Genomic DNA, 24417 nt, shown 5'->3' with positions numbered 1-24417 from the left:
TGTTCTTGCAGATCTCAAAATCATTTTGCACTGTGAAGATTATTATTATTATTTAATTGAAATTCATCATGTTTTGCTTAACTGGGGTTACTTGTCGAGGTCCCCAGGGCCACCCCAATAACTCACATCACACATAATTTTTTGTTTAAGGTTTCTGGCATAATTTTGGCCACAACTTTATTAAAATACAAAAATGTGAGTGGTTGCTTAGGTATTGGTTGCGACTATCTGCCCCCACCATGGGGGACAGACTGACATTCCGCACGATGCGAAACTCAGAAAAGGGGAATACACTTGGGTGTAGTGACAGAGCAGGGAACCTGCCCTCAGTCCCCCCCAAATGCAACCAGGAGCTCATTGCTATGGCCCAAGCCTCCTTGACAGAGTGGACAGGCAATAGTTAGCCCCTGATTCCTTTAACGGAATCCCTTGCAGCAGCAGCATTAGAGGGGCAGGCACAGCCAATCCATGCCCCTCAACCAACCAAACCATAAACCAATGCCTAACCGCAACCTTACAAGTTGTGACGATTTGCTACGCAGTAGGCAAAAACCAAATGGCCCCAGCCAATCAGCCAGATGGACAAAATTCCTACTGGGCCCCTGCCCCAAGAGCAGACGACCCCATGACAGGCATAGCAAGGTCAAAGCGAACAACCCTAATTCTAGGGAGGGAGGGACGGGCAATCCGATGCACGGGGCGAAAAGAGGAAGCCCTAGCCTCGTGCAAGGAGTTTTAGCATTTCTGGCTGTCAATCAACAAATGGCAACATTAACTTCTTCCCAACAACAAGGGAAGCCCCAATCGCATCAGTGGCCAACGGTCAATTAGCCCGCCCCACAACTTTGGAGTGTCCTGGCGGCCCCCACCGCAACACGTGCTCTCCATGAAGGAGAACACGCTTTGTAGAATAAATGACCTAATAGGCTTCTATGTGCCCCATTATAAACTGCTGCCGCCATCTATTGGGCACAAATGAAAACAACCACCCAGTTTAGGCAGCTGTGCTTATTCACCAGAAAAAAATTCCCAAAGCCTCAAAGGAGTAATATATATATATATATATATATATATATATATATATATATAAGTTTTATTAGTTTTACAATTTAATATTCCACACACTTATCATATAAATAATAATGATAAAAGAATCCAAATATCGCCCCCCACTCTATGACTTCCAGTTCCGGTTCTTTAAATATTTGCTACTTCTGCTTAATTTATTTTTCCTTATTTTTGTTAAATTTTTAGTTAAATGCTCCTATGTTCTTATATATTTTTTATACCATATTATCTTTCCAATTATGTCTTACATTTAATTAATTTCCAAATTGTTGTTTCTTAATCTTTACATTTGTTTTCTTACTTGTGTTTACTCAAACCCTGCGAATGAGTCCATTTCTTTACAATGTTTCTGTAAATACAGCATAAACGGTTCCCAATCTTTTTTTAAAGTCTCTATTGCCATTGTCTCTAAGTCTTCCCGTAAGTCTCGCCATTTCTGCGTACTCCATAGGTTTAGCTTTCCATTCTTCTTTCGTGAATAATGTATTTCTAAAGACCAACAGAAATGTCATGAAAAGCCATAATCATCACAATTATAACAAATAAAGGCTTGACCTATCTCGCTTTGCATGTCATGAGTCTATCTCATATATTAGTTTCACCTTTTAAGTTGAATTACTGAAATAAATGAACTTTTCCACGATATTCTAATTTTTCAAGTTTCACCTGTAGTAATTGCCGTAATAATAAAATACTGGGGAAAACATGAAAGATGTCTGCATCATGTGAGTTTAACAACGCAGTTATTATGTTTAAATAAAACATTGTCTACTGCAGCCATTTCCATGCGTAAAATTCTCAGATTTAGTGGGGAAAGATAGTGGGAGAAACCTTCCATTAGGGTCACAGTGTATCTGATCAGTCTCAGGGCTATTCAGCAGTGATCTCGCAAATCCACATTGCTCTTTTGAATGATCGGTTCCTTCAACAAGGAAGGCATTTACAGCATTTAAATTCCAGGCCAGGGGGGGTCAGCAACCTTTTTCAGCCGTGGGCCAGTCCACCGTCCCTCAGACCATTTTTTGGGGGGGAAATGAATGAATTCCTATGCCCCACAAATAACCCAGAGATGCATTTTAAATAAAAGGACACATTCTACTCATGTAAAAACATGCTGATTCCCGGACTGTTTGCGGGCTGGATTTAGAAGGCGATTGGGCCACATCCAGCCCACGGGCCTTAGGTTGTCTACCCCTGTTCCAGGCTATGCCCGCTGTTAAGTTGTGGGTGAACATATCAGACGACACAGCGATTCTTCAAACAGCTCTTGTTTATTCACAGGCCAGAACTGAACTGAAGGGTTCAGCCAGCCTGCTTATATAGAGCTCCACTACAACGCAACTGTAACCACTTTCTGTAACTATCCAATCACTGAACGTCACTTTCAATCCCTTATTTGCATATGTGGACCTGAGTGAAAACTATCTACAGTATCCCCCTGCTGGTCCAGGGTGATAACTTCAGTACATAACAACCGCAACATATTTAGATGGGAGATATGCCAGAATATCTGTAAATTGTTATTCATGTACAGCATCTGGAGCTAGAGAGAACTGGGAAACACAGTGTGACATGATTGTGGGCACAGATGAGGTAGGCGCTGAATTTTGGGAAACCTGATGTAACTCTAAAACCGTGGTATGCAAAACTCGTATTGCATGGCACGAGGCAATGTGATCCTTTTAGGAAAACTTTCTGCACTACGGTCAGGTGAAAAACAGTTTTGGGCTCCAGGAGGACCAAGGTGTCAACAGGACAGTGGAAATGCCATGTGGTTCATACCACAAAAATGCAGGAAAACCCAAGTTGCAAGGTGGTTTTTGAGATGGTGCGGATAAGCAGTCATTCGCTGCTCTTCACTCATCCTTCCCCGCTGGTGTCAATGCCCCGAATTAACAAGGGTTGTCCATAGAGGGTGCTTTCAGATTGTGACTATTTTCAAGTGGCATTCAATCACATACCAGCAAAATTAGGGTGTGCAATTATAGATGACTGTAGTATTGTGTGACAAACCCACTTCCTCCAGAGTCCGGATTTCGTACACCATGGGAAGCGCGGAGGAAAGTGTGGAGATAACACTTGCTTTGATGCAACAACATCTAACCTCCCCGCAAACAGATGCTGAGTTGGTGGCCAACGTAGTCTAATCTCCTTGCCAACAAATCAGGATGGAAATGCAATAAACAGGTCATCTGGAAGCGCCCAGAAATGCTTGCTAGGAGCTGGAAAAAAACGGAACAGTGCAAAACATCTTACTTCTGAATAAACAAACATAGGATGTGACTTGATAAACTGCACTAACCACTGATGGTTCATTGAGATAATGGTTCATTACGATAATTTTCAGTTCTTTAAAATGTCTGGAATGTAAGTTACACCTACCCAAGTGTGTGAGGGCCACGAGGAGGCAAAAAGAGGCAATTAGAGAAACAGATTGAGTTTTCAAGCTAACAAGAAGCTGGCAGGAAATAGCTTGAGGTTGTTGCAAGGGTTTGTTGTTTTTTTGGGGGGAGACTGAGGCTGTCTACTCACTGTTAGAATTCCTGCTCCGTGATTGCAGTCATGGGATTGTTGTCTATCACATGACGGTGTATGTTTTGACTCCACAGAGTGGGAAGAGACGGAGACAGGATGTTTGTGTTTCTGTGTTCTGTGAAGTGGGACTATTGTCCTTTGTCCCTTTTCTCTTTGCTGTCTGATGCTAGAGAGAGAGGGAGCCATGTTGCAGTGCTCCGTGTGTGTTTATGTGTAAATAAAGTAGATTAGCCAAAATGCTGAGTTGCTGAGGTCTGTCACGCAAAATGCGCAGACTCTGCGGATCCCTAAGTGTGCCGGTGTCGGTTGGCATCGGTCGCTGTGATGTTCGGGCTGAAGCAAGCTTATGAAGCCCCCAAATGATTGACCAGGAGGGAGAGAACATGCCAGTCGGGCATGTGTCTCTGCCAGGGTCCTACTTGAGTTTAGGCTGAACTCCTGACACTCACCCTATACCTTTAAAAGCACTTTGAAGCATGTTCTTTCCCTCAAAGAACTATGGGAACTGTAGTTTATTCAGTGTTGCTGGGAAATTGTAACCCTGTGCCCAGAATTCTCTGGGAAATAAGAATGCGTTTCAAATGAGCTTTAAAGCTATAGCGTGCACATCGCCGAGGCTGCTTTCAAACTAGCACAACCTGTTTGCCATCTGCCTTACCTATATACTTATAAATAAATAGCTGTTGCTGAAAAGAAAACCCGAATGAATCACCACCAGTACATTTCTCCTCACCAAGAAACTGACGCTCTAAACCTGCCCCGGAAATTCAGGGAAATGGGAAGCCTAAAACAAGACCATGGCCTTGGCCTGCTCCCAAGGGGTTATTTGGGAACGTATTTCAGGTTTCCAGCTCATCACCCTTTTGCATAGTGCAGTTAATTATGAAAAAAAACTGGTTCAAAGGATGAATAATGCGGTTGGCTGATAAGCACTCAATTCTAAATCCTCAAGGACATTCTGGTTGCTGTTTTTAAAAATGCCAGTTTGCAGCGCCTAGTTCGTGCCAGCGGTGTGGCCCTGCCTCTCGTAATTATTAGTACAGATTTTGCCTCGCATCCACGGGATGTAATAATTCTGACAGCTGTGGCACATTTTTTCGGGTAGCGTGTTTTCACACAGTCAGCTGCATTTACTTTAGGGTGCCACACCTCATGACGTGATTGCAAGTGTAGTGGAAAAACGGCAGTAGGCGTGTGGGGTGGGGCTTTCTCACACTTCAAGTTCTTAATGGTGCTGCGTCAAGCACCCAAACGTCACACACGCCCCATTCACAACAAAGCTGAAGCTCAGAAAAGCAGGGATCTTCTGGCTATCTGAATTAATGAAAAGTGGCGAGGCGGAGGAACTCCTTTCAATGAAATAGCTGTCATTCTCACACCTGAACCACCCCCCTTGCACTTTTTGGGGAAGAAAATAATTAACTGGGCAAGGCTTTCCTGTGAAATAGCATTTTTGCTTTTTTAAAAAAGTCTCCCTCTTTTCTTCCGTATCACTTTTTTGGGGACGTGAGTGGTGCTGTGGTGTAAACCACTGAGCCTTGGGCTTGCCAATCGGAAGTTTGGCGATTCGAATCCACACGACGGGGTGAGCACCCGTTGCTCGGTCCCAGCTCCTGCCAACCTAGCAGTTCGAAAGCACGTCAAAGTGCAAGTAGATAAATAGGTACCATTCTGGCGGGAAGGTAAACGACGTTTCTGTGCACTGCTCTGGTTTTGCCAGAAACGGCTAAGTTATGCTGGCCATATGACCTGGAAAAACTGTCTGCGGACAAACGCCGGCTCCCTCGGCCTGTAAAGCGAGATAAGCTCCGCAACCCCAGAGTCGTTCACGACTGGACTTAACTGTCAGGGGTCCTTTGTGAAATAGCATTTTTGCTTTTTTAAAAAAGACTCCCTCTTTCCTTCCATATAGCTTTAGTCTGATCACATGAAGTGCTGTTGGAGGGTATGGAGATAAGTAACTACAGTGGTACCTCGGGTTAAGTACTTAATTTGTTCCGGAGGTCTGTTCTTAACCTGAAACTGTTCTTAACCTGAAGCACCACTTTAGCTAATGGGGCCTCCTGCTGTTGCCGTGCCGCCGGAGCACGATTTCTGTTCTCATCCTGAAGCAAAGTTCTTAACCTGAGGTACTATTTCTGGGTTAGCGGAGTCTGTAACCTGAAGCGTATGTAACCTGAAGCGTATGTAACCCGAGGTACCACTGTATACAACCTTTAGAAGACATCTGAAGGCCACCCTCTATAGTGGAGTTTTATAATGTTTAATGTTTTATTATGTTTTTATACAGTACTGTAGATGTTCGAAGCTGCCCAGAGCGACTGGGGCAACAGGCAGGTGGGCAGGGTATACGGTAAATAAGAAATGTTGGAAGGTGTGCTTTTACACCCTTCTTGGATATTAATTGCTATGGATGCTAGCCTCAACGCTAATGAAACGGATTCAGCCTAGCTTGTGTGTTGACACCAAGCAATTTGAAAAATGACTATGATTCACACGTTGTTTTCGCTGTAAACTTGGGTATTTTAAAGTGTGCGCTTGAAACTGTGTAATGTATGGAAAACGCATGAGAACTAACTTGTGTGTTTCTCAATGTATACTGTACAGTGGTACCTCGGCTTACATACGCTTCAGGTTACATACGCTTCAGGTTACAGACTCCGCTAACCCAGAAATAGTGCTTCAGGTTAAGAACTTTGCTTCAGGATGAGAACAGAAATCGTGCTCCGGCGGCGCAGCAGCAGCAGGAGGCCCCATTAGCTAAAGTGGTGCTCCACGTTAAGTACAGTTTCAGGTTAAGTACGGACCTCCGGAATGAATTAAGTACTTAACCCGAGGTACCACTGTATATCACACATGTTCACTATTTAGGGAACCAGGATAAGGCATGGCTCCCAACTGAGCAAAGTTTCATAGCAAACACAGGTTTTGCCACAAATTAATGCGTGTGGAAAACGTCTTCTGGGGGTGGAGAAGCACATTTTAGGCACTGGAATGTCTTCACTCCAAAGGTTTGCTCAGATAGCTTTACAGGTACAAGGGATTAAAATATTTTCACTCATCCTACTCTTGCAGTAGTAACTGGATATTTCATTTCACAGTGGGAGGAGAACGGGTCTGATGCTGAAAATCCTGTCCTGCTTCTTCAATATACACAATGGTGTAACTGCATTCTGGTTGCTTCTCTTGTTAGGAAATACTGATGGTTAAGAACAGGTTTTCACAGCCGAAAGAAATGCCAGAGCTTAATCTCTTCTTTCCTTCCAACTCACTTTTAAGGAAGCTGGCGTATTCTAGCAAGTAGTATCTGTGGTGCAGAGGCTTACAATACAATCCAGTTCATTAGCTAAGGTTGCTTGATAAGGTCGGGATTCCTACTATACCTACTTTGGAATAACTCTAAGGTAGATAAATAGGTACCACTCCGGTGGGAAGGTAAACGGCGTTTCCGTGCGCTGCTCTGGTTTCGCCAGAAGCGGCTTAGTCATGCTGGCCACATGACCCGGAAGCTGTACGCCGGCTCCCTCGGCCATGAAAGCGAGATGAGCACTGCAACTCCAGAGTCGGCCACGACTGGACCTAATGGTCAGGGGTCCCTTTACCTTTTTACCTGTCCTAAACCAACAAAAGGAAAAACTGGGCTGTTCTAAGATGTGTTGTGGGGTAGGATTAGGAGATAGCCTGCTAAATCTGTACCCTACACTCTCCTGAGGGAAAATCGTGGCTCCCCAAATAATACAGCAGAGCAAGTACATAAGTAAGAACAGATGGTCCCTCTTGATCGTTGGCAGTGAAAAGCAATGGAGCGAAAGTCAGGCTTCGCAGTTTGGCAAATTGTAATGGAATTTCTCTACAACCTCTCCTGGACAATGACAGTTCTCTTTCTCAAGCTCTGGGAGGAAGACCTTTCATTGCCTACAGACAGCCACCCAATCTTAAACAACTCCTAACCCACAATAATACTACAACTAGACTTAACACGGACACCGGCACCAGAGCCTGCAATAAACCCAGATGCCAACTTTGCTGCCACATACACCCGGACAACACCATTACTGGCCCCAACAACATCACACATACCATCTCGGGACTATTTAATTGCTCATCGTCTAACATTGTATATGCCATCAAATGCCAACAGTGTCCTTCAGCTCTCTATATTGGACAAACAGGCCAAACCTTACGCCAAAGAATAAACGGACATAAATCTGACATCAAGAATCACAAGACAGAGAAACCAGTAGGAGAACACTTCAATCTCCCAGGACAAGGATTCTATACACGATCTCAAAGTAGCTGTTTTACTACAAAGGAATTTCAGAAATAGACTGGAAAGAGAAGCTGCTGAATTGCAACTTATTACCAAACTTAAAACTATGGAGAGACCTGGTCTGAACAAAGACATTGGATTCTTATCTCATTATACATGACAAAGCCATTTTTCACCTTCTCACCCCTTGCTTTTTCCTGTAAGACCTATTGCAGTCGTTAAGAGTCGTCAACAGGCTCATCACAGCTATCTGCCAATCACCCATTCCCACCACCCTTCTGAGTAATACCCCTCCCCACCTTCTCACTATATAGAAGGATCTGGCAACTTCTGTTTCAGTGTATCTGAAGAAGTGTGCATGCACACGAAAGCTCATACCAAGAACCAACTTAGTTGGTCTTTAAGGTGCTACTGGAAGGAATTTTTTTTGTTTTGACTATGGCAGACCAACACGGCTACCTATCTGTAACTGTAATGGAATTGTTAGGGATGTGTGTGGCGCTGTGGGTTGAACCACAGAGCCTAGAGCTTGCCGATCAGAAGGTCGGCGGTTCGAATCCCCGCGACGGGGTAAGCTCCCATTGCTCGGTCCCTGCTCGTGCCAACCTAGCAGTTCGAAATCACATCAAAGTGCAAGTAGATAAATAGGTACCGCTCCGGCAGGAAGGTAAACGGTGTTTCCGTGCGCTGCTCTGGTTCGCCAGAAGTGGCTTAGTCATGCTGGCCACATGACCCGGAAGCTGTACGCCGGCTCCCTCAGCCAGTAAAGCAAGATGAGCGCCGCAACCCCAGAGTCGGTCACGACTGGACCTAATGGTCAGGGGTCCCTTTACCTTTACCTAAGGAAGTAATGATGCAATTCAGGTGGCATAACTCTTTAAACCAGTGTATCTGTCCTAAACGAACAAAAGGAAAAACTGGGCTGTTCTAAGATGTGTTGTGGGGTAGGATTAGGAGATAGCCTGCTAAATCTGTACCCTACACTCTCCTGGGGGAAAATCTTGGCTCTCCAAATAATACAACAGAGCAAGTATGTAAGTAAGAACAGTAGTGGCTTTCCTAGATGGACCAATGCAGTTTTGCAGGGGGGGGGGGGACTAGATGGCAGACCCACAACGCGTTACAAAGATGTTTGTTAACGGGACATGAACATTAACCCCACCATGTGGAAATCCCTTGCATGGGAGGGAGGGGGAAAATGGGGGGTGGGAAACAAGGATGATATGTTTTAAGATAATATGTTTTGTTTACTTTTTTAATAAAAAACTATTTAAAAAAAGAAATGTTTTGTAATTTTCCATTGAATATATATATCCAATGTTTTTCTTATTGCATATATATATATATATTTGTTGTATATAAATTTGTTGTAATTTTGCATTGAATATATATATTCAATGCTTGTGTTGTTGCATATATATATATTTGTTGTAATTTTGCATTGAATATATATATTCAATGCTTGTGTTGTTGCATATATATATATATATATTTGTTGTAATTTTGCATTGAATATATATATTTGTTGTATATAAATTTGTTGTAATTTTGCATTGAATCTATATATTTGTTGTATATAAATTTGTTGTAATTTTGCATTGAATATATATATTCAATGCTTGTGTTGTTGCATATATATATATATATATATTTGTTGTAATTTTGCATTGAATATATATATTTGTTGTATATAAATTTGTTGTAATTTTGCATTGAATCTATATATTTGTTGTATATAAATTTGTTGTAATTTTGCATTGAATATATATATTCAATGCTTTTGTCGTTGCATATATATATAAATTTGTTGTAATTTTGCATTGTGTGTATATATATACACACACACACACACACACACACACACACACACACACACACTATATGCAACAACCCTGTCAACCACCGGCAACTCTCTTTGCATCCAGCCTATGCCCGGAACCCCCCCTGGTTTCCCCCAGGTGGGGCAGGACCCGCCCTTCCTCTGCTCCACCCACTGCGCCTTCCCACCGCCCGCCCGTCTCCGCGAAGGGAAGGACGCGGCTCCTCCCCCGGCCAGGCGGAGGCAGCGCCCCGGGCATCTCCGGCGCCTCCTTCGGCGCTGGGCGCCCGGGCGCGCGGCGAGGTGCGGAGCTGGGCGCGCCCGGGACTGCGCTCTGCCATGGAGCCGGCGCCGCCGCCGCTGCTGCTGCTGCTGCTGGGTGAGGATGGGGGGCTCTCGGGGTCCGCGGTGGGGCTGGCGGGAGGTCTTTCCCAGCGTGGTCCCTCTCCTCTCTTCCCGGCCCTTTAAGAGCTCCGCGGCAGGCAGACGTCCAACAGGTGCAGCCGCAAAGTTTCTGCCTGTGTTGCCAAACTGCTAGCTGCACCTGGGAAGAAAAAGGGACCAGGGCAGCTCCATTCCTTGCCTTCCTTTTTCATGGAGGGGCCACAGAATTGTAGGTGGGACCGTGAGGGCCATCTAGCCCAACCCTGTAATATTTTGCCCGAGGTGGTTCTCGAACCCAGGACCCTGAGATTAATAATAATAATAATAATATTCTATTTATACCCCGCTCTCCCCAGCCAAGGCCGGGCTCAGGCCGGCTAACAAGCAATAATAAAAACAAGTTGAATGAACACAATTTAAAAACAAGATTAAAATACAACATTGAAATATTGAAATATTCAAATGCAGCCTCATCACAGGAGAAAGGAAGAGGCTGATGCTCTACCGGTTGGGCTATATAATATCAGTCTCCCTGTCTGGGAATCAGACCCTGGTCTGGTGTGTGACAGGCAGCGATACCACCAGCGCTTTATTTCTTTAAAAAATGTTTAGGGGTACTCTCGTTTTCCTACTCATTTTGAAATACTGCCCCTCAACGAGGCCAAACTTAGATTCGCAAAAGGTTTAGGGGTATGTGTCTCCCCCAGGAAAAAAGCACTGCTTACCACTGTACTAGCGGGAGTACCTTTTAGTCTTACCTCCCCCCTCCTTGCAAGGGGTTCCTGAGCCTCTATGGTACCTGGCAGGCAGAAATTCAGCAGGTGCAGTTTCACTTGATCCATTTCTGCTTGTGGTGTCAGCAGCAGCACAGAGGAGTTTGTGGGAAGGACCAGGGGGAAAAAGCAGCGGTTGTGAAGTCTCTGGATGAAAGAGGTTAGTTGCATCGACTTGAGAACTTGTAGACAGGCTGGCAGAGCTGTGCAGAATGGAAAAGTGTGGTTGGCCGGAGTTTACATCTTCTTTCTTAATATATATGATCATTGCTTCACTTCTTCTTCTTAAAAATATACATATTCCAGGGCTCATTTTGTATGCTAAAATGTCTGGCTGCTTGATCTTTGAGGCAGGCTGTGTTCACTTAATGAAAAGGAGAAAAACACTCTGTGTATGCTCAGATGCAGTTTTTAATTTAGTTCGTTCTGGGACTCAGCCCTAATACTAAAAGCGCACTATAGTTCTGAAGTTATTTAAAGCACAAATCAACCCCAAATGGCTTGTTTAAGGAGAGAGGGAATAAGCAGCACTAGCAGAAGAGATATGATTTTATATTTTATTATTTTTTGATGTATCAAGCTATGCCAGGCCAGCAGGGTTTGTTGCCCGTGCTGTGGCTGTATCCATCAGGGTACCTACTGAACGGGGCCAGTTCTCTATATTTAGCTCTGTGTGTTTATTTTAGGATGCTTTAGAATCAACGGTAGTTCAGGGAATTTAAAAACAGACCGAGCCCCGGAGTGCTGGTGTTGTATATCACATGCAGTTTTAAATGGTTTTACAACCTTTCTCGCTTGAGAATGTTGCTGGATATATTATGTTTCTTTGCTGTGACGTGCAGGTGTACGTTAACCTAGCTCTGTAATGTTAAACAAACTTATATCAAAACCCACCAGCATTAAATAACGCAGCAAATGATTCCAAAGTTAATTGTGTTCTTTGCAGACTCATGGAACAGTTGCTTCCTAGAAACTAGTGCCGTTTACAAGTCACAGTGGCTTAGCTCTCTATTTCCCTAGCTTACCTGTTGGAGAGGACTTGCAACATAAGCAGAATAACATGGGTAGGCAAACTAAGGCCCGGGGGCCGGATCCGGCCCAATCGCCTTCTAAATCCGGCCCGCAGACGGTCCGGGAATCAGTGTGTTTTTACATAAAATGTGTCCTTTTATTTAAAATGCATCTCTGGGTTATTTGTGGGGCATAGGAATTCGTTCATTTCCCTCCCAAAAATATATATATTCCGGCCCCCCGCAAGGTCTGAGGGACAGTGGACCGGCCCCCTGCTGAAAAAGTTTGCTAACCCTGCAGAATAATCTTGAAGAACAACCATTCAGAGAGAAGAATATTCACTTCTGGATTTTGACAGTGAGGAGGGGTGAAAGGTGTGGGAAAAAACCACAACCCAAGCCCCAGAGAAGAAAGGGTGACATAAATTGGAAACATAAATAGGATAGGGGCTAGTGTCCAGTTACACCGGTCATTCTCACACACGCCCCAAGGACAATAGCACAGGGAATTTTGCTGAACTGGTGTCAACGTGAGCTGTGCCTCACACTCCATAACGTACAGCCTTCACGATGTCGCTGGTGTCAAAAGAACCACTGAGCTTCTGAGAACATAGTTTTACCCCGCCACAGGATTGTGAGGAGCTCTGGGATATGCGCTCAGGGCAAAACTATATCTCACAAAGCAGCCGTGCTTCCAAGAAAGAGTCATTGGATAAGTCTGCCTTTTCATTTCATTTTCATTTCACTTTTGATTTGTATACAGTGGTACCTATGGTTACGCACGCTTCGGGTTACGAGCTCCGTTAACCCGGAAGTAGCTGCTCCTGGTTGCAAACTTTGCCCCAGGATGCGAATTGAAATTGCGCACCAGAGGCAGACCTCATTAGCGAAAGCGCGTCTCAGGGTGAGAACGGTTTCAGCTTAAGTACGGACCTCCGGAACGAATTAAGTTCGTAACCAGAGGTACCACTGTACCGTCTTTCTATTTTACAATACCCAAGGCGGTTTGCAAGCCGAAGAATCAAAGAATGTACACCTTATAACAATCCAATCCAATACAATAATGTGATAATAAAGAATAACTTTAAAATAAGCAACTTATATTAAATAAGTAATATTCAACAATCCATTAGAACAGTAAAGGTAAAGGGACCCCTGACCATTAGGTCCAGTCGTGCCCGACTCTGGGGTTGCGGCGCTCATCTCGCTTTATTGGCCGAGGGAGCCGGCGTACAGCTTCTGGGTCATGTGGCCAGCCTGACTAAGCCGCTTTTGGCGAACCAGAGCAGTGCATGGAAACGCCGTTTACCTTCCCGCTGGAGTGATACCTATTTATCTACTTGCACTTTGACGTGCAGGTTGGCAGGAGCAGGGACTGAGCAACGGGAGCTCACTCCATCACGGGGATTTTAACCGCCGACCTTCTGATTGGCAAGTCCTAGGCTCTGCCACCCACGTCCATTAGAACAGTATAGAATAATATCACCGTATTTTTCACTCTATAGGACGCACCAGCCCACAAGACGCACATAGTTTTTGGAGGAGGAAAACAAGAAGAAAAAAATTTCTGAATCTCAGAAGCCAGAACAGCAAGAGGGATCGCTGCGCAGTGAAAGCAGCAATCCCTCTTGCTGTTCTGGCTTCTGGAATAGCTGCGCAGCCTGCATTCGCTCCATAAGATGCACACACATTTCCCCTTACTTTTTAGGAGGGAAAAAGTGAGTCTTATACAGCAAAAAATACGGTATATATCAGCATATAAAAATTAAACAGGAATCCACTCTTAACAGTTATAATAAATAATTTCTAAACTATAATCAATGTCACTGGAAGGATAGATTGTGAAGCTGAGACTCCGATACTTTGGCCACCTCATGAGAAGAGAAGACTCCCTGGAAAAGACCCTGATGTTGGGAAACATGGAGGGCACAAGGAGAAGGGGACGACAGAGGACGAGATGGTTGGACAGTGTTCTCGAAGCTATGAACATGAGTTTGACCAAATTGCGGGAGGCAGTGGAAGACAGGAGTGCCTGGCGTGCTCTGGTCCATGGGGTCACGAAGAGTCGGACACGACTAAATGACTAGACAACAACAATAATCAATAAAACAACAGCAAGTCACAGTGCATAAAATAGTGCAATACAAACTGAGAAGCAGAGATGAGGGTGGGGCAAGGCAGGTGGAAGGTCTTTGGAACTGGGCAAGATTCTGGTAGGAACAGATCACGTGACCTGCTGTGCCCAGGCTTTTCGCACAAAAAATCGGAAGTCTAGGACCTGTTGGTAAAATACTGTGGTGAATATATTTTGTTCATTATTATGGATTACCTGCCAGTTTTTTCTCTGATCCAGGTAGGGGCTTTGAAAGTCACCTCATTCCAGAAATGTTGCAGCTTAAACGTAAAGGGACCCCCGACCATTAGGTCCAGTCGTGGACGACTCTGGGGTTGTGTCACTCATCTCGCTTTATTGGCCAAGGGAGCCGGCGTACAGCTTCCGGGTCATGTGGCCAGCATGACTAAGCTGCTTCTGGCGAACCAGAGCAGCGCACGGAAACACCGTTTACCTTCCCGCCGGAGCGGTACCGCTGGAGCGGTTCATGCTTTCGAACTGCTAGGTTGGCAGGAGCAGGGACCGAGCAACGGGAGCTCACTCCGTCGCGGGGATTCGAACCGCCGACCTTCTGATCGGCAAGTCCTAGGCTCTGTGGTTTAACCCACAGCGCCACCCGCGTCCCTTGGTTGCAGCTTAAGAGGGCGATTAAATCTCACATCACCCTTTGCCATCCTCAGCCAGAAAGTTACCACAGAGCACTGCTAGACGTGTTGGATCCCAAGCAGACGAGACAATGGAGGAAATATGTTGGCTGTTTTAGTACATGCAACAGGATATTCGCCTTGTTTCCTTATATTTGGGAGGGAAGCCAGACTGCTGGTAGGCCTCTGGTTTCAGTAATACCTGATGGAACTACAGACAGAACTTACCTTAAATAGACTCAGAGACTATGTGAAAGTTTGGGCTATATTAAACACTGCTGAGAAAAGTATTATGAGGAATAAATGACGATGTGATCAATGTCTTAGCAGGCAGGATTTAAAACCAGGAGACTGAGTGCTCTTGAAAGCTGCGAGTATATCTGTGAAGCACCGTATCAGAGTTCTACATTGCTGAAGTTCATTCATTCAATTATCCAGTGTACCACACGCAACAAAAAGGAAGCGACGGACCCTTGAAAGCCATTAGTCAATGGCGAATTTTATCAACTGGACAAATGGTCAGAATTTCTGTTAAAAGGATATCTGAATGTTTGCCTCCAAGAGTCGTGATAAGAGACCATTGAGCAGTTTCAGTTAAAACAGAGAGAAGGTCTCTATATTCAAGAAGTTTACTTGTTTGATGCAAAGATCATAGTGATCCTGAGAAAGAATTTTGCAATATCCACCCATCAGTATATGGGAGTCAATCCTATTGAACTGGTAAGACATTTTGCAAAGGCTATCCCATCTTGTTTATCTGGAAAAAGGAACCAAAATGAGACAAATGCTTGAGACAGTGTACCTTGCCAACAAAGGTCCATATAGTTAAAGCTATGGTTTTCCCAGTAGTGATGTATGGAAGTGAGAGCTGGACCATAAAGAAGGCTGATCGCCAAAGAATTGATGCCTTTGAATTATGGTGCTGGAGGAGACTCTTGAGAGTCCCATGGAAGGCAAGAAGATCAAACCTATCCATTCTTAAGGGAATTAGCCCCGAGTGCTCACTGGAAGGACAGATCGTGAAGCTGAGACTCCAATACTTTGGCCACCTCATGAGAAGAGAAGACTCCCTGGAAAAGACCCTGATGTTGGGAAAGATCACAAGGAGAAGGGGACAACAGAGGATGAGATGGTTGGACAGTGTTCTCGAAGCTACCAGCATGAGTTTGACCAAACTGCGGGAGGCAGTGGAAGACAGGAGGGCCTGGCGTGCTCTGGTCCATGGGGTCACGAAGAGTCAGACACGACTAAACGACTAAACAACAACAGTCCCTGAACCTACATCTGATTCTCAGGAACTGAGAGATATAGCCATAGGAAAGAGCACTGAGCAGAAATCTACCTTATTTGATACTTGGACAGAATTATCATGCAAACTGAGAATATTTGCAGGACAGAAAGGCTTTAGAAAACCTATTGTCAGGTTTTCTTGCAATGAGGCTGGTGTACCTACAGATATACAGTCGCTCATGAGAACGTCAGCGTTCAAAATAGAAATGCGATTGCGCCATTAGGAAAATTTAGAGACCTAATAGTTCCGTAAGCCAACTCCAGTATTAACTGAGCTTGTAATTTCACTTTTTAAAATGCAATTTTTGCTTAGCTTTTTTTCCATTTATGACATGCATTAGACAGCATTTTGATTTGTAGTTGACATGGGCCAGTTTTCCATGTTGGAGGGAATTTGAAATAAAAGAAGAAGAAGAGTGTTCAGTTCTGGGTTTTGACAGCTGGAGGGAAAGGGATTAATACCGAAAAAACCATAACACACGCCCGAGAGAAAAAGGGGTTATATATCTAAGGGCAATTTAGAAAAATAAATTGCAAGCACCATAGCATACTCTGCTATTTTAATAATAATAATAATAATAATAATAATAATAATAATAATAATAATAATAATTTTATTTATTCCCCGCCCAGAACCAGGCTCAAGGCGGCTAACACCAGTAAAATTACAGTAAAAACATAATAGGGGGGAAAAACCAATTTAAAATACAGGTTAAAATGCAGCCTCATTTTAAAAGTAGCTCATAGATCAAAACCGTAAGGGGAGGGAAACATAAGGGTCAGACTGAGTCCAAACCAAAGGCCAGGCGGAACAGGTCTGTCTTGCAGGCCCTGCGGAAAGATGTCCACATGCTGGACTTGTTTAACTGATCAAAAATAATCAGCTGAGAGATCCTGTAAACCGTTTTGACTGCATACAAAATTATTACATTGGTGGCGTATTTAAAAGTTGGATCATCTTCCAGTTCTGTGCCATTTACTGTACTTTGAACGATGAATCTGCATCGCATTTTTTTGGAGGCGGAAGAATTCCTGGAATGTTCTGATACCAGCACTCTAAGCTTAGCACCGAAACATACCTTTCTGCTCTGCTCTGCTCACTTTCCCAGCGGGATGCCGCCAGTGTCTGCCTGCCTCAGTAGAAATAAAGTGTGCTTTCCTTTCTACAGGTTCTTCTTCTGATGAATAGCCTCTAGATTGCAAGTGCTCAGAGGTAGCAATGGTAGGAATGCGAACTTCCAACAGGCTATGGCAGTGTTCTCCCTTCCCTGTTGGAGGCAAGGTGTCTCGGAATACCAGTTGCTGAAAAATTCACAAGTAGGGAGAGTGCCACTGCTTTCTGCTCCTGCCCACAGTTATTTGATGGGAACTGGATGGGCGACTGTCTTGTTCCAGCATGGCTATTAGAATCATAGAATCATAGAGTTGGAATAGACCACAAGGGCCACCGAGTCCAACCCCCTGCCAAGCAGGAAACACCATCAGAGCACTCCTGACATATGGTTGTCAAGCCTCTGCTTAAAGACCTCCAAAGAAGGAGACTCCACCACACTCCTTGGCAGCAAATTCCACTGTCGAACAGCTCTTACTGTCAGGAAGTTCTTCCTCATGTTTAGGTGGAATCTTCTTTCTTGCAGTTTGGATCCATTGCTCCGTGTCCGCTTCTCTGGAGCAGCAGAAAACAACCTTTCTCCCTCCTCTATATGACATCCTTTTATATATTTGAACATGGCTATCATATCACCCCTTAACCTCCTCTTCTCCAGGCTAAACATGCCCAGGTCCCTTAGCCGTTCCTCATAAGGCATCGTTTCCAGGCCTTTGACCATTTTGGTTGCCCTCCTCTGGACACGTTCCAGTTTGTCAGTGTCCTTCTTGAACTGTTCATTGATGATAATAATAATAATAATAAATTTTATTTATATGCCGCCCTCCCCAGCCGAAGCCGGGCTCAGGGCGGCTAACAACAATCAAATAATCCAACATTCTAAAAACATCTCATTCTAAAAATTAATTAAAATCAAATGGATGGCAACCGTTAAGCAAAATTCTGTGCAGGTTGCCAGAGGAGGGAGTCAGGCTGTGCCCTGGTGGAACAGCTCTGTCTTGCAGGCCCTGCGGAAAGATGTCAGGTCCCGCAGGGCCCTAGTCTCTTGCGACAGAGCGTTCCACCAGATAGGAGCCGCAGCCGAGAAAGCCCTGGCTCTAGATTAATCCGGAAGAGCTTTAGCTGGTTGTTTAGTATGGCCCAGCGATGGAGCTGTTTTGGTACTCTTAAGTTCCTCTGAAAGAATCCCCCTTTTTGGCATTTACCGTATTTTTCGCTCTGTAAGACGCACCAGACCACAAGACGCACCTAGTTTTTGGAGGAGGAAAACAAGAAAAAAAAAAATTCTGAATCTCAGAAGCCAGAACAGCAAGAGGGATCATTACGTGGTGAAAGCAGCGATCCCTTTTGCTGTTCTGGCTTCTGGGATAGCTGCGCAGCCTGCATTCGCTCCATAAGACGCACACACATTTCCCCTTACTTTTTAGGAGGGAAAAAGTGAGTCTTATACAGCAAAAAATACGGTATTTATTGTCAGTAGTAGTCTTACGCTTCCTTTGAAATCTGAAAAAGGCACCTCTTTTGAAGGTTTTTTTTTTTAATGATGTGGGCAGTTATTTAATTAATTAAAAGGCAGGTTAAACAAATTTAATTGCATTGATATTAGCAGCCATGCTGATATCTGTTCAGGGGTGCCCAAACTTTTTTCAAAGAGGGCCAGATTTCATGAATTGAACATGCGTGAGAGCCCGCCAGAGTTTCTGAGCTTTTTTTTGGATTGAAGTTGCTAAGGTTTTTTTTAGGATTTTACCCCAGGGCATATACTGCCATAGGGACTGGATTTAATCAACCGGGGCCGGATTAGGCCCCCGAAACAGACTTTGGACATGCCTACTGTATTTGAAGCTTTGCTTCTCTCAGGTGTGCAAACCACATTTCAAGTCTAAATTTGGTTTTATGACCTGTTTTTCTTCTTTAAGGGACGTGGGTGGCGCTGTGGGTTAAACCACAGAGCCTAGGACTTGCCGATCAGAAGGTTGCCAGTTCGAATCCCTGTGACGGGTGAGCTCCCATTGCTCGGTCCCTGCTCCTGCCAACCTAGCAGTTCGAATCCACGTCAAAGTACAAGTAGATAAATAGGTACCACTCCAGTGGGAAGGTAAACGGCGTTTCCATGTGCTGCTCTGGTTTGCCAGAAGCGGCTTAGTCATGATGGCCACATGACCCGGAACCTGTATGCCGGCTCCCTCAGCCAATAAAGCGAGATGAGCGCCGGAACCCCAGGGTTTTTGCAGGGGGGAATGTGTGTGTGTGTGTGTTTGTGTGTGTGTGTGTGTGTGTGTGTGTGTGTGTGTGTGTGTGTATGCATGCCTGTTGGGTAATTTTTAAATCAAATCAACCATCCGTATTTCATTCTTGATATAATCTAATTTCACAGACTTCTGGGTCTCTGAGCAAATGGATTAAATCATGGCTGCAATCCTGCACCCAGGAATAAGTCCCATTGAAGTCTGTTGAAACAGGCCCCGGTGAAGGCCTCCCAGTCTGAGCTGTGAGGAGGAAGTGTTCCCTTGAAGGCTTGAAAGTGCAAAGAGCCTTCCCCGCTTTTGTGTTCAGCAACAATTGCTTTATTATTCTGGCTGCTGGTTAGCCGTCAAATCCATCCATTCGAATGCTGCTGCACAGCCAACTTTTCTATCGGTAGATTCCATCTCAGGCTGAGCTTACCTGGTGTGTCAGAGAGCCCGGGATTAGATCATATCAGAAAGCTAAACTGAAGTGGTGATAGCTCAGTCAGTAGAGCATGAGACTCATAATCTTGGGGGTCATGGGTTCAAGCCTAAGGTTGGGCAAAAAGATTCTTGCACTGCAGGGGGTTGGACTAGATGACTGTGTGGCCCCTTCCAACTCTACCATTCTGTGATTCTGAGATAAGTCGTCATCAGTTTTCTCCTCTGTTGGGGGAGTGCATTTGGGCTGCTCTCCTGTTCTTCCATAGCCCTGGAGCCCTGGTTGATTTAAAAACCTTGGCCTCAGTTTGTTCTCGTTGGTTGCTGGTGGAAAAATAATGAATTAAAGGGGGGAAAGTTGATGAAAGATGGGAAACGGGTATTATGATGGGATTAGAGTGAAGACAGTCCATTGGAAATGGGGGCTGGAGGCTCTCTCACTTTTCCTGGGCCCAGTGGATTCTATGGTCAAACCTCGGTTGTCAAACGTACAGTGGTTACAGACGCTTCAGGTTACAGACTCTGCTAACCCAGAAATAGTACCTCGGGTTAAGCACTTTGCTTCAGGGTGAGAACAGAAATCGTGCTCCGGCGGCACGGCAGCAGCGGGAGGCCCATTAGCTAAAGTGGTACCTCAGGTTAAGAACAGTTTCAGGTTAAGAACGGACCTCCTGAACGAATTAAGTTCTTTTCCCGAGGTACCACTGTAATTCGTTCCAGAAGACCGTTGACTTCCGAAACGTTTGACACCCGAAAACTGAAAGCGGAAGCCTCAATACAATGGGGAAACTCAAAACAGAAACCATGTCAAATGTTTGGCTTCTGAAAATCGTTCGAAAACCGGACCAGTTACTTTCAGGTTTTCAGTGTACGATAATGGAGGCATTCGGAAACCGAGGTTTGACTATCAACTACAGTGGTACCTCGGGTTACATACACTTCAGGTTAAATACGCTTCAGGTTACAGACTTTGCTAACCCAGAAATAGTACCTCGGGTTAAGAACTTTGCTTCAGGGTGAGAACAAAAATCGTGCAGCGGTGGCGCAGCAGCAGCAGCAGGAGGCCCCATTAGCTAAAGTGGTACCTCAGGTTAAGAACAGTTTCAGGTTAAGAACAGACCTCCAGAATGAATTAAGTTCTTAACCCGAGGTACCACTGTACAGCCTGGGTTGCAAATTCTTCATTTCTGAGCAAGGTGATGGAGTGGATTGTGGTGGAGCAACTCCAGACGTTCGCAGATGGGACTGATAACTTGGATCCATGCTTGCTTGGGTTTGGAGATTGAATTAGCCTTGGCCGCCTGATGGATTTTCTTAATAAAGAGAAGGACAGGGGCAGTATGGCCCTGATCTTTCTGCTCTATTTCTTGGTTTCCTTCTGGACAGACTCTGCAGGATGAATATTGATGGCTTGGTTCCTACCTGCAGGGTTGTGACCGGAGAGTAGCACTGGAGACTGTTCTTCAGTCTCCTGTGTTTACACTATGGGTGGCGCTGTGGCCTAAACCACTGAGCCTCTTGGGCTTGCCGATCAGAAGGTTGGTGGTTCGAATCCCCGCCACGAAGAAGGTTGGCAGTTCGAAAGCACACCAGTGCAAGTAGATAAATAGGTACCGCTGCAGCGGGAAGGTAAATGCTGTTTCTGTGCGCTCTGGTTTCCATCACGGTGTCCCGTTGCGCCAGAAGTGGTTTAATCATGCTGGCCACATGACCTGGAAAGCTGTCTGTGGACAAACACAAAAAGAGAGATGAGCATCACAACCTCATAGTCGCCTTTGACCGGACTTCACCGTCCCAGGGTCCTTTACCTTTACTACAGCTTTTCCAGCTGCACTGGCTCCCGGTGGCGTATAGGGTCAGGTTTAAGGTGCTGGTTTTGACCTTTAAAGCCCTTCACGGCCTAGGACCCTCATACCTATGGGACCGCCTCTCCTGGTATGCCCCACGGAGGACCTTAAGGTCCATAAATAGCAGTACTCTAGAGGTCCCGGGCCCTAAGGGAGTTAGATTAGCTTCAACCAGAGCCAGGGCCTTTTCAACGCTGGCCCCGGTCTGGTGGAGCGCTCTGCCTCATGAGACCGGGGCCCTGCGGGATCTGGTTTCTTTCCGCAGGGCCTGTAAGACAGAGTTGTTCCGCCTGGCCTTTGGCTTGGAGCCAATTTGATTCCCTCCCTCTCTTTTTCCTTTCTCCTCCTGTGATGAGGCTGCATTTTAATATTTTAATGTTTCAATATTTTAATGTTGTATTTTAATCTTGTTTTTATGTTGTATTAATTCAACTTGTTTTTATTATTGCTTGTTAGCCGCCCTGAGCCTGGCCTTGGCTGGGGAGGGCGGGGTATAAATAAAAATTATTATTATTATTATTATTATTATTATTATTATTATTATTATTATTAGACTCCAATTCATGGTGGGAGCATCGTGGGAGTAAAGAGGTCTTGAAATATATGTGTGTAATGTTTTTCCTTTCTTTCTCCCACCCCCTCTGAAGGCTTTGCCATTTTCGACTGTGTGACTGGCGATGGCAATGGAACCGCCGAACAGGAAACAAAGAGGCTGTCCTGCGGCTACCCAAATGGAAATTGCACAGGTAACAATACGAATTATATGTGAAGGTGCTATTCTAAATCCAGATGTACAGTACACTGCATGGTTAGCCACCCCCAGTCAATTGTCTCCTCCCACTGTTTCCCCAGCTAAGGGAAATCTCTGCTGGCATAAGTTATTTTATTTACTTGTTGTTGTTGTTGTTTAGTCGTTTAGTCATGTCTGACTCTTCGTGACCCCCTGGACCAGAGCACTCCAGGCCCTCCTGTCTTCCACTGCCTCCCGCAGCTTGGTCAAACTCATGTTCAGTCGCATTTCCATTTTGAACGCTGACATTCTCATGAGCAACTGTATATCTGTAGGTACACCAGCCTCATGGCAAGAAAACCTGACAATAAGTTTTTGAAAGCCTTTCTGTCCTGCAAATATTGTCAGTTTGCATGATGATTTTCTCCAAGTATCAAATAAGATAGATTTCTGCTCAGTGCTCTTTCCTATGGCTATATCTCTCAGTTCCTGAGAATCAGATGTAGGTTCAGGGACTGTTGTTGTTTAGTTGTTTAGTTGTGTCCGACTCTTCGTCACCCCATGGACCAGAGCACGCCAGGCCCTCCTGTCTTCCACTGCTCCCGCAGTTTGGTCAAACTCATGTTCATAGCTTGGAGAACACTGTCCAACCATCTCATCCTCTGTCATCCCCTTCTCCTTGTGCCCTCCATCTTTCCCAACATCAGGGTCTTTTCTACGCAGTCTTCTCTTCTCATGAGGTGGCCAAAGTATTGGAGCCTCGCTTCACGATCTGTCCTTCCAGTGAGCACTCAGGGCTGATTTCCTTCAGAATGGAGAGGTTTGATCTTCTTGCAGTCCATGGAACTCTCAAGAGTCTCCTCCAACACCATAATTCAAAGGCATCAATTCTTCGGCGATCAGCCTTCTTTATGGTCCAGCTCTCACTTCCATACATCACTACTCAGAAAACCATTTTATTTACTTATTACATGTAAATACCACTTTTATCTTCCAAGGAGTTTAAGGCTGCCTGCGTGGTTCTCCTCCTCTCCATTTCATCCTCACAACAGCCCTGTGTGGTAGGTTAGCCTAACAGATGGCAACTGGACCAAGCTCACCCAGTGATCTTCATGGCTGAGTGGGGATTCAAACCTGTGTTTCCAAGGCCGTAGTCTGACACTCCTGCCATCATGCCACCCTAGCTATATCTGTGTAAAGGGTTTAAAAAGGAGAGGGGTGTGTGGAGAGCAAGGAATGAGTATACAGTGGCACCTCGGGTTACATACGCTTCAGGATACATATGCTTCAGGTTACAGACTCCGCTAACCCAGAAATAGTACCTCGGGTTAAGAACTTTGCTTCAGGATGAGAACAGAAATCGTGCTCCGGCGGCGCGGCAGCAGCAGGAGGCCCCATTAGCTAAAGTGGTGCTTCAGGCTAAGAACAGTTTCAGGTTAAGTACGGACCTCCGGAACGAATTAAGTACTTAACCCGAGGTACCACTGTATTAAGGGCAGGGAGTTAAAAGTATAAATCATGGGTAGGCAAACTAAGGCCCGGGGGCCCGATCCGGCCATATCGCCTTCTAAATCCGGCTCACGGACAGTCCGGGAATCAGCGTGTTTTTACAAGAGTAGAATGTATGCTTTTATTTGAAATGCATCTCTGGGTTATTTGTGGGGCATAGGAATTCATTCATTTTTTCCCTTCAAAATATAGTCCGGCCCCCCACAAGGTCTGAGGGACAGTGGACGGGCCCCCTGCTGAAAAAGTTTGCTGACCTCTGGTATAAATAATAACTATATGCAGGCTGCTTTCCTCATATCTTCTTGCTACTGTTATCTCCCACCTGAGTTATGCAAGTCTCATTTTAGTTTGGGATACCACTGCAAACTGACAGCTTATTACTCATTCAAATGTCAACTGGAGATTAAAATGTTTAGAATTGTTTGGGGCCAAGGTTAAATTTGCTCTACTTTCTGCCCATGTCCAAATATAGCATTTTTTGGTAGAATATATTCAAGGCCAGCAGGTATTTTTTCGGTTCAGGCTGAAATCACTCTAGTCTTCCGAGCAGGAAGAGTTATGGGCATCTGCAGTGAAGAGTCTTCATCTGAAATCACTGACAATATGAACCTTTCGCAAGACCAAAGAGAGCCGATCTTGCTCGTTTTG

The 24417-nt window shown here is 44.9% G+C and overlaps 1 protein-coding gene across 1 annotated transcript in view; it reads left to right on the top strand.

The window, feature by feature from the left end:
• The first annotated feature begins 1780 nt into the window (after positions 1-1780).
• The window catches only part of BTC (betacellulin), a 37775-nt gene continuing 15138 nt past the window's right edge, over positions 1781-24417 (top strand). The window contains exons 1-3 of the mRNA XM_077918312.1: positions 1781-1793; positions 9832-10071; positions 22178-22276. Coding sequence (XP_077774438.1) covers positions 1781-1793; positions 9832-10071; positions 22178-22276 — 352 coding nt within the window. The remainder of the gene's footprint in view (positions 1794-9831; positions 10072-22177; positions 22277-24417) is intronic.

This window comes from Podarcis muralis, chromosome 13 (assembly GCF_964188315.1).
Source record: "Podarcis muralis chromosome 13, rPodMur119.hap1.1, whole genome shotgun sequence".
NCBI lineage: Eukaryota > Metazoa > Chordata > Lepidosauria > Squamata > Lacertidae > Podarcis > Podarcis muralis.
The sequence above is the reverse complement of the archived record's forward strand: the minus strand, read 5'-3'. Positions and strand labels throughout refer to the sequence as shown.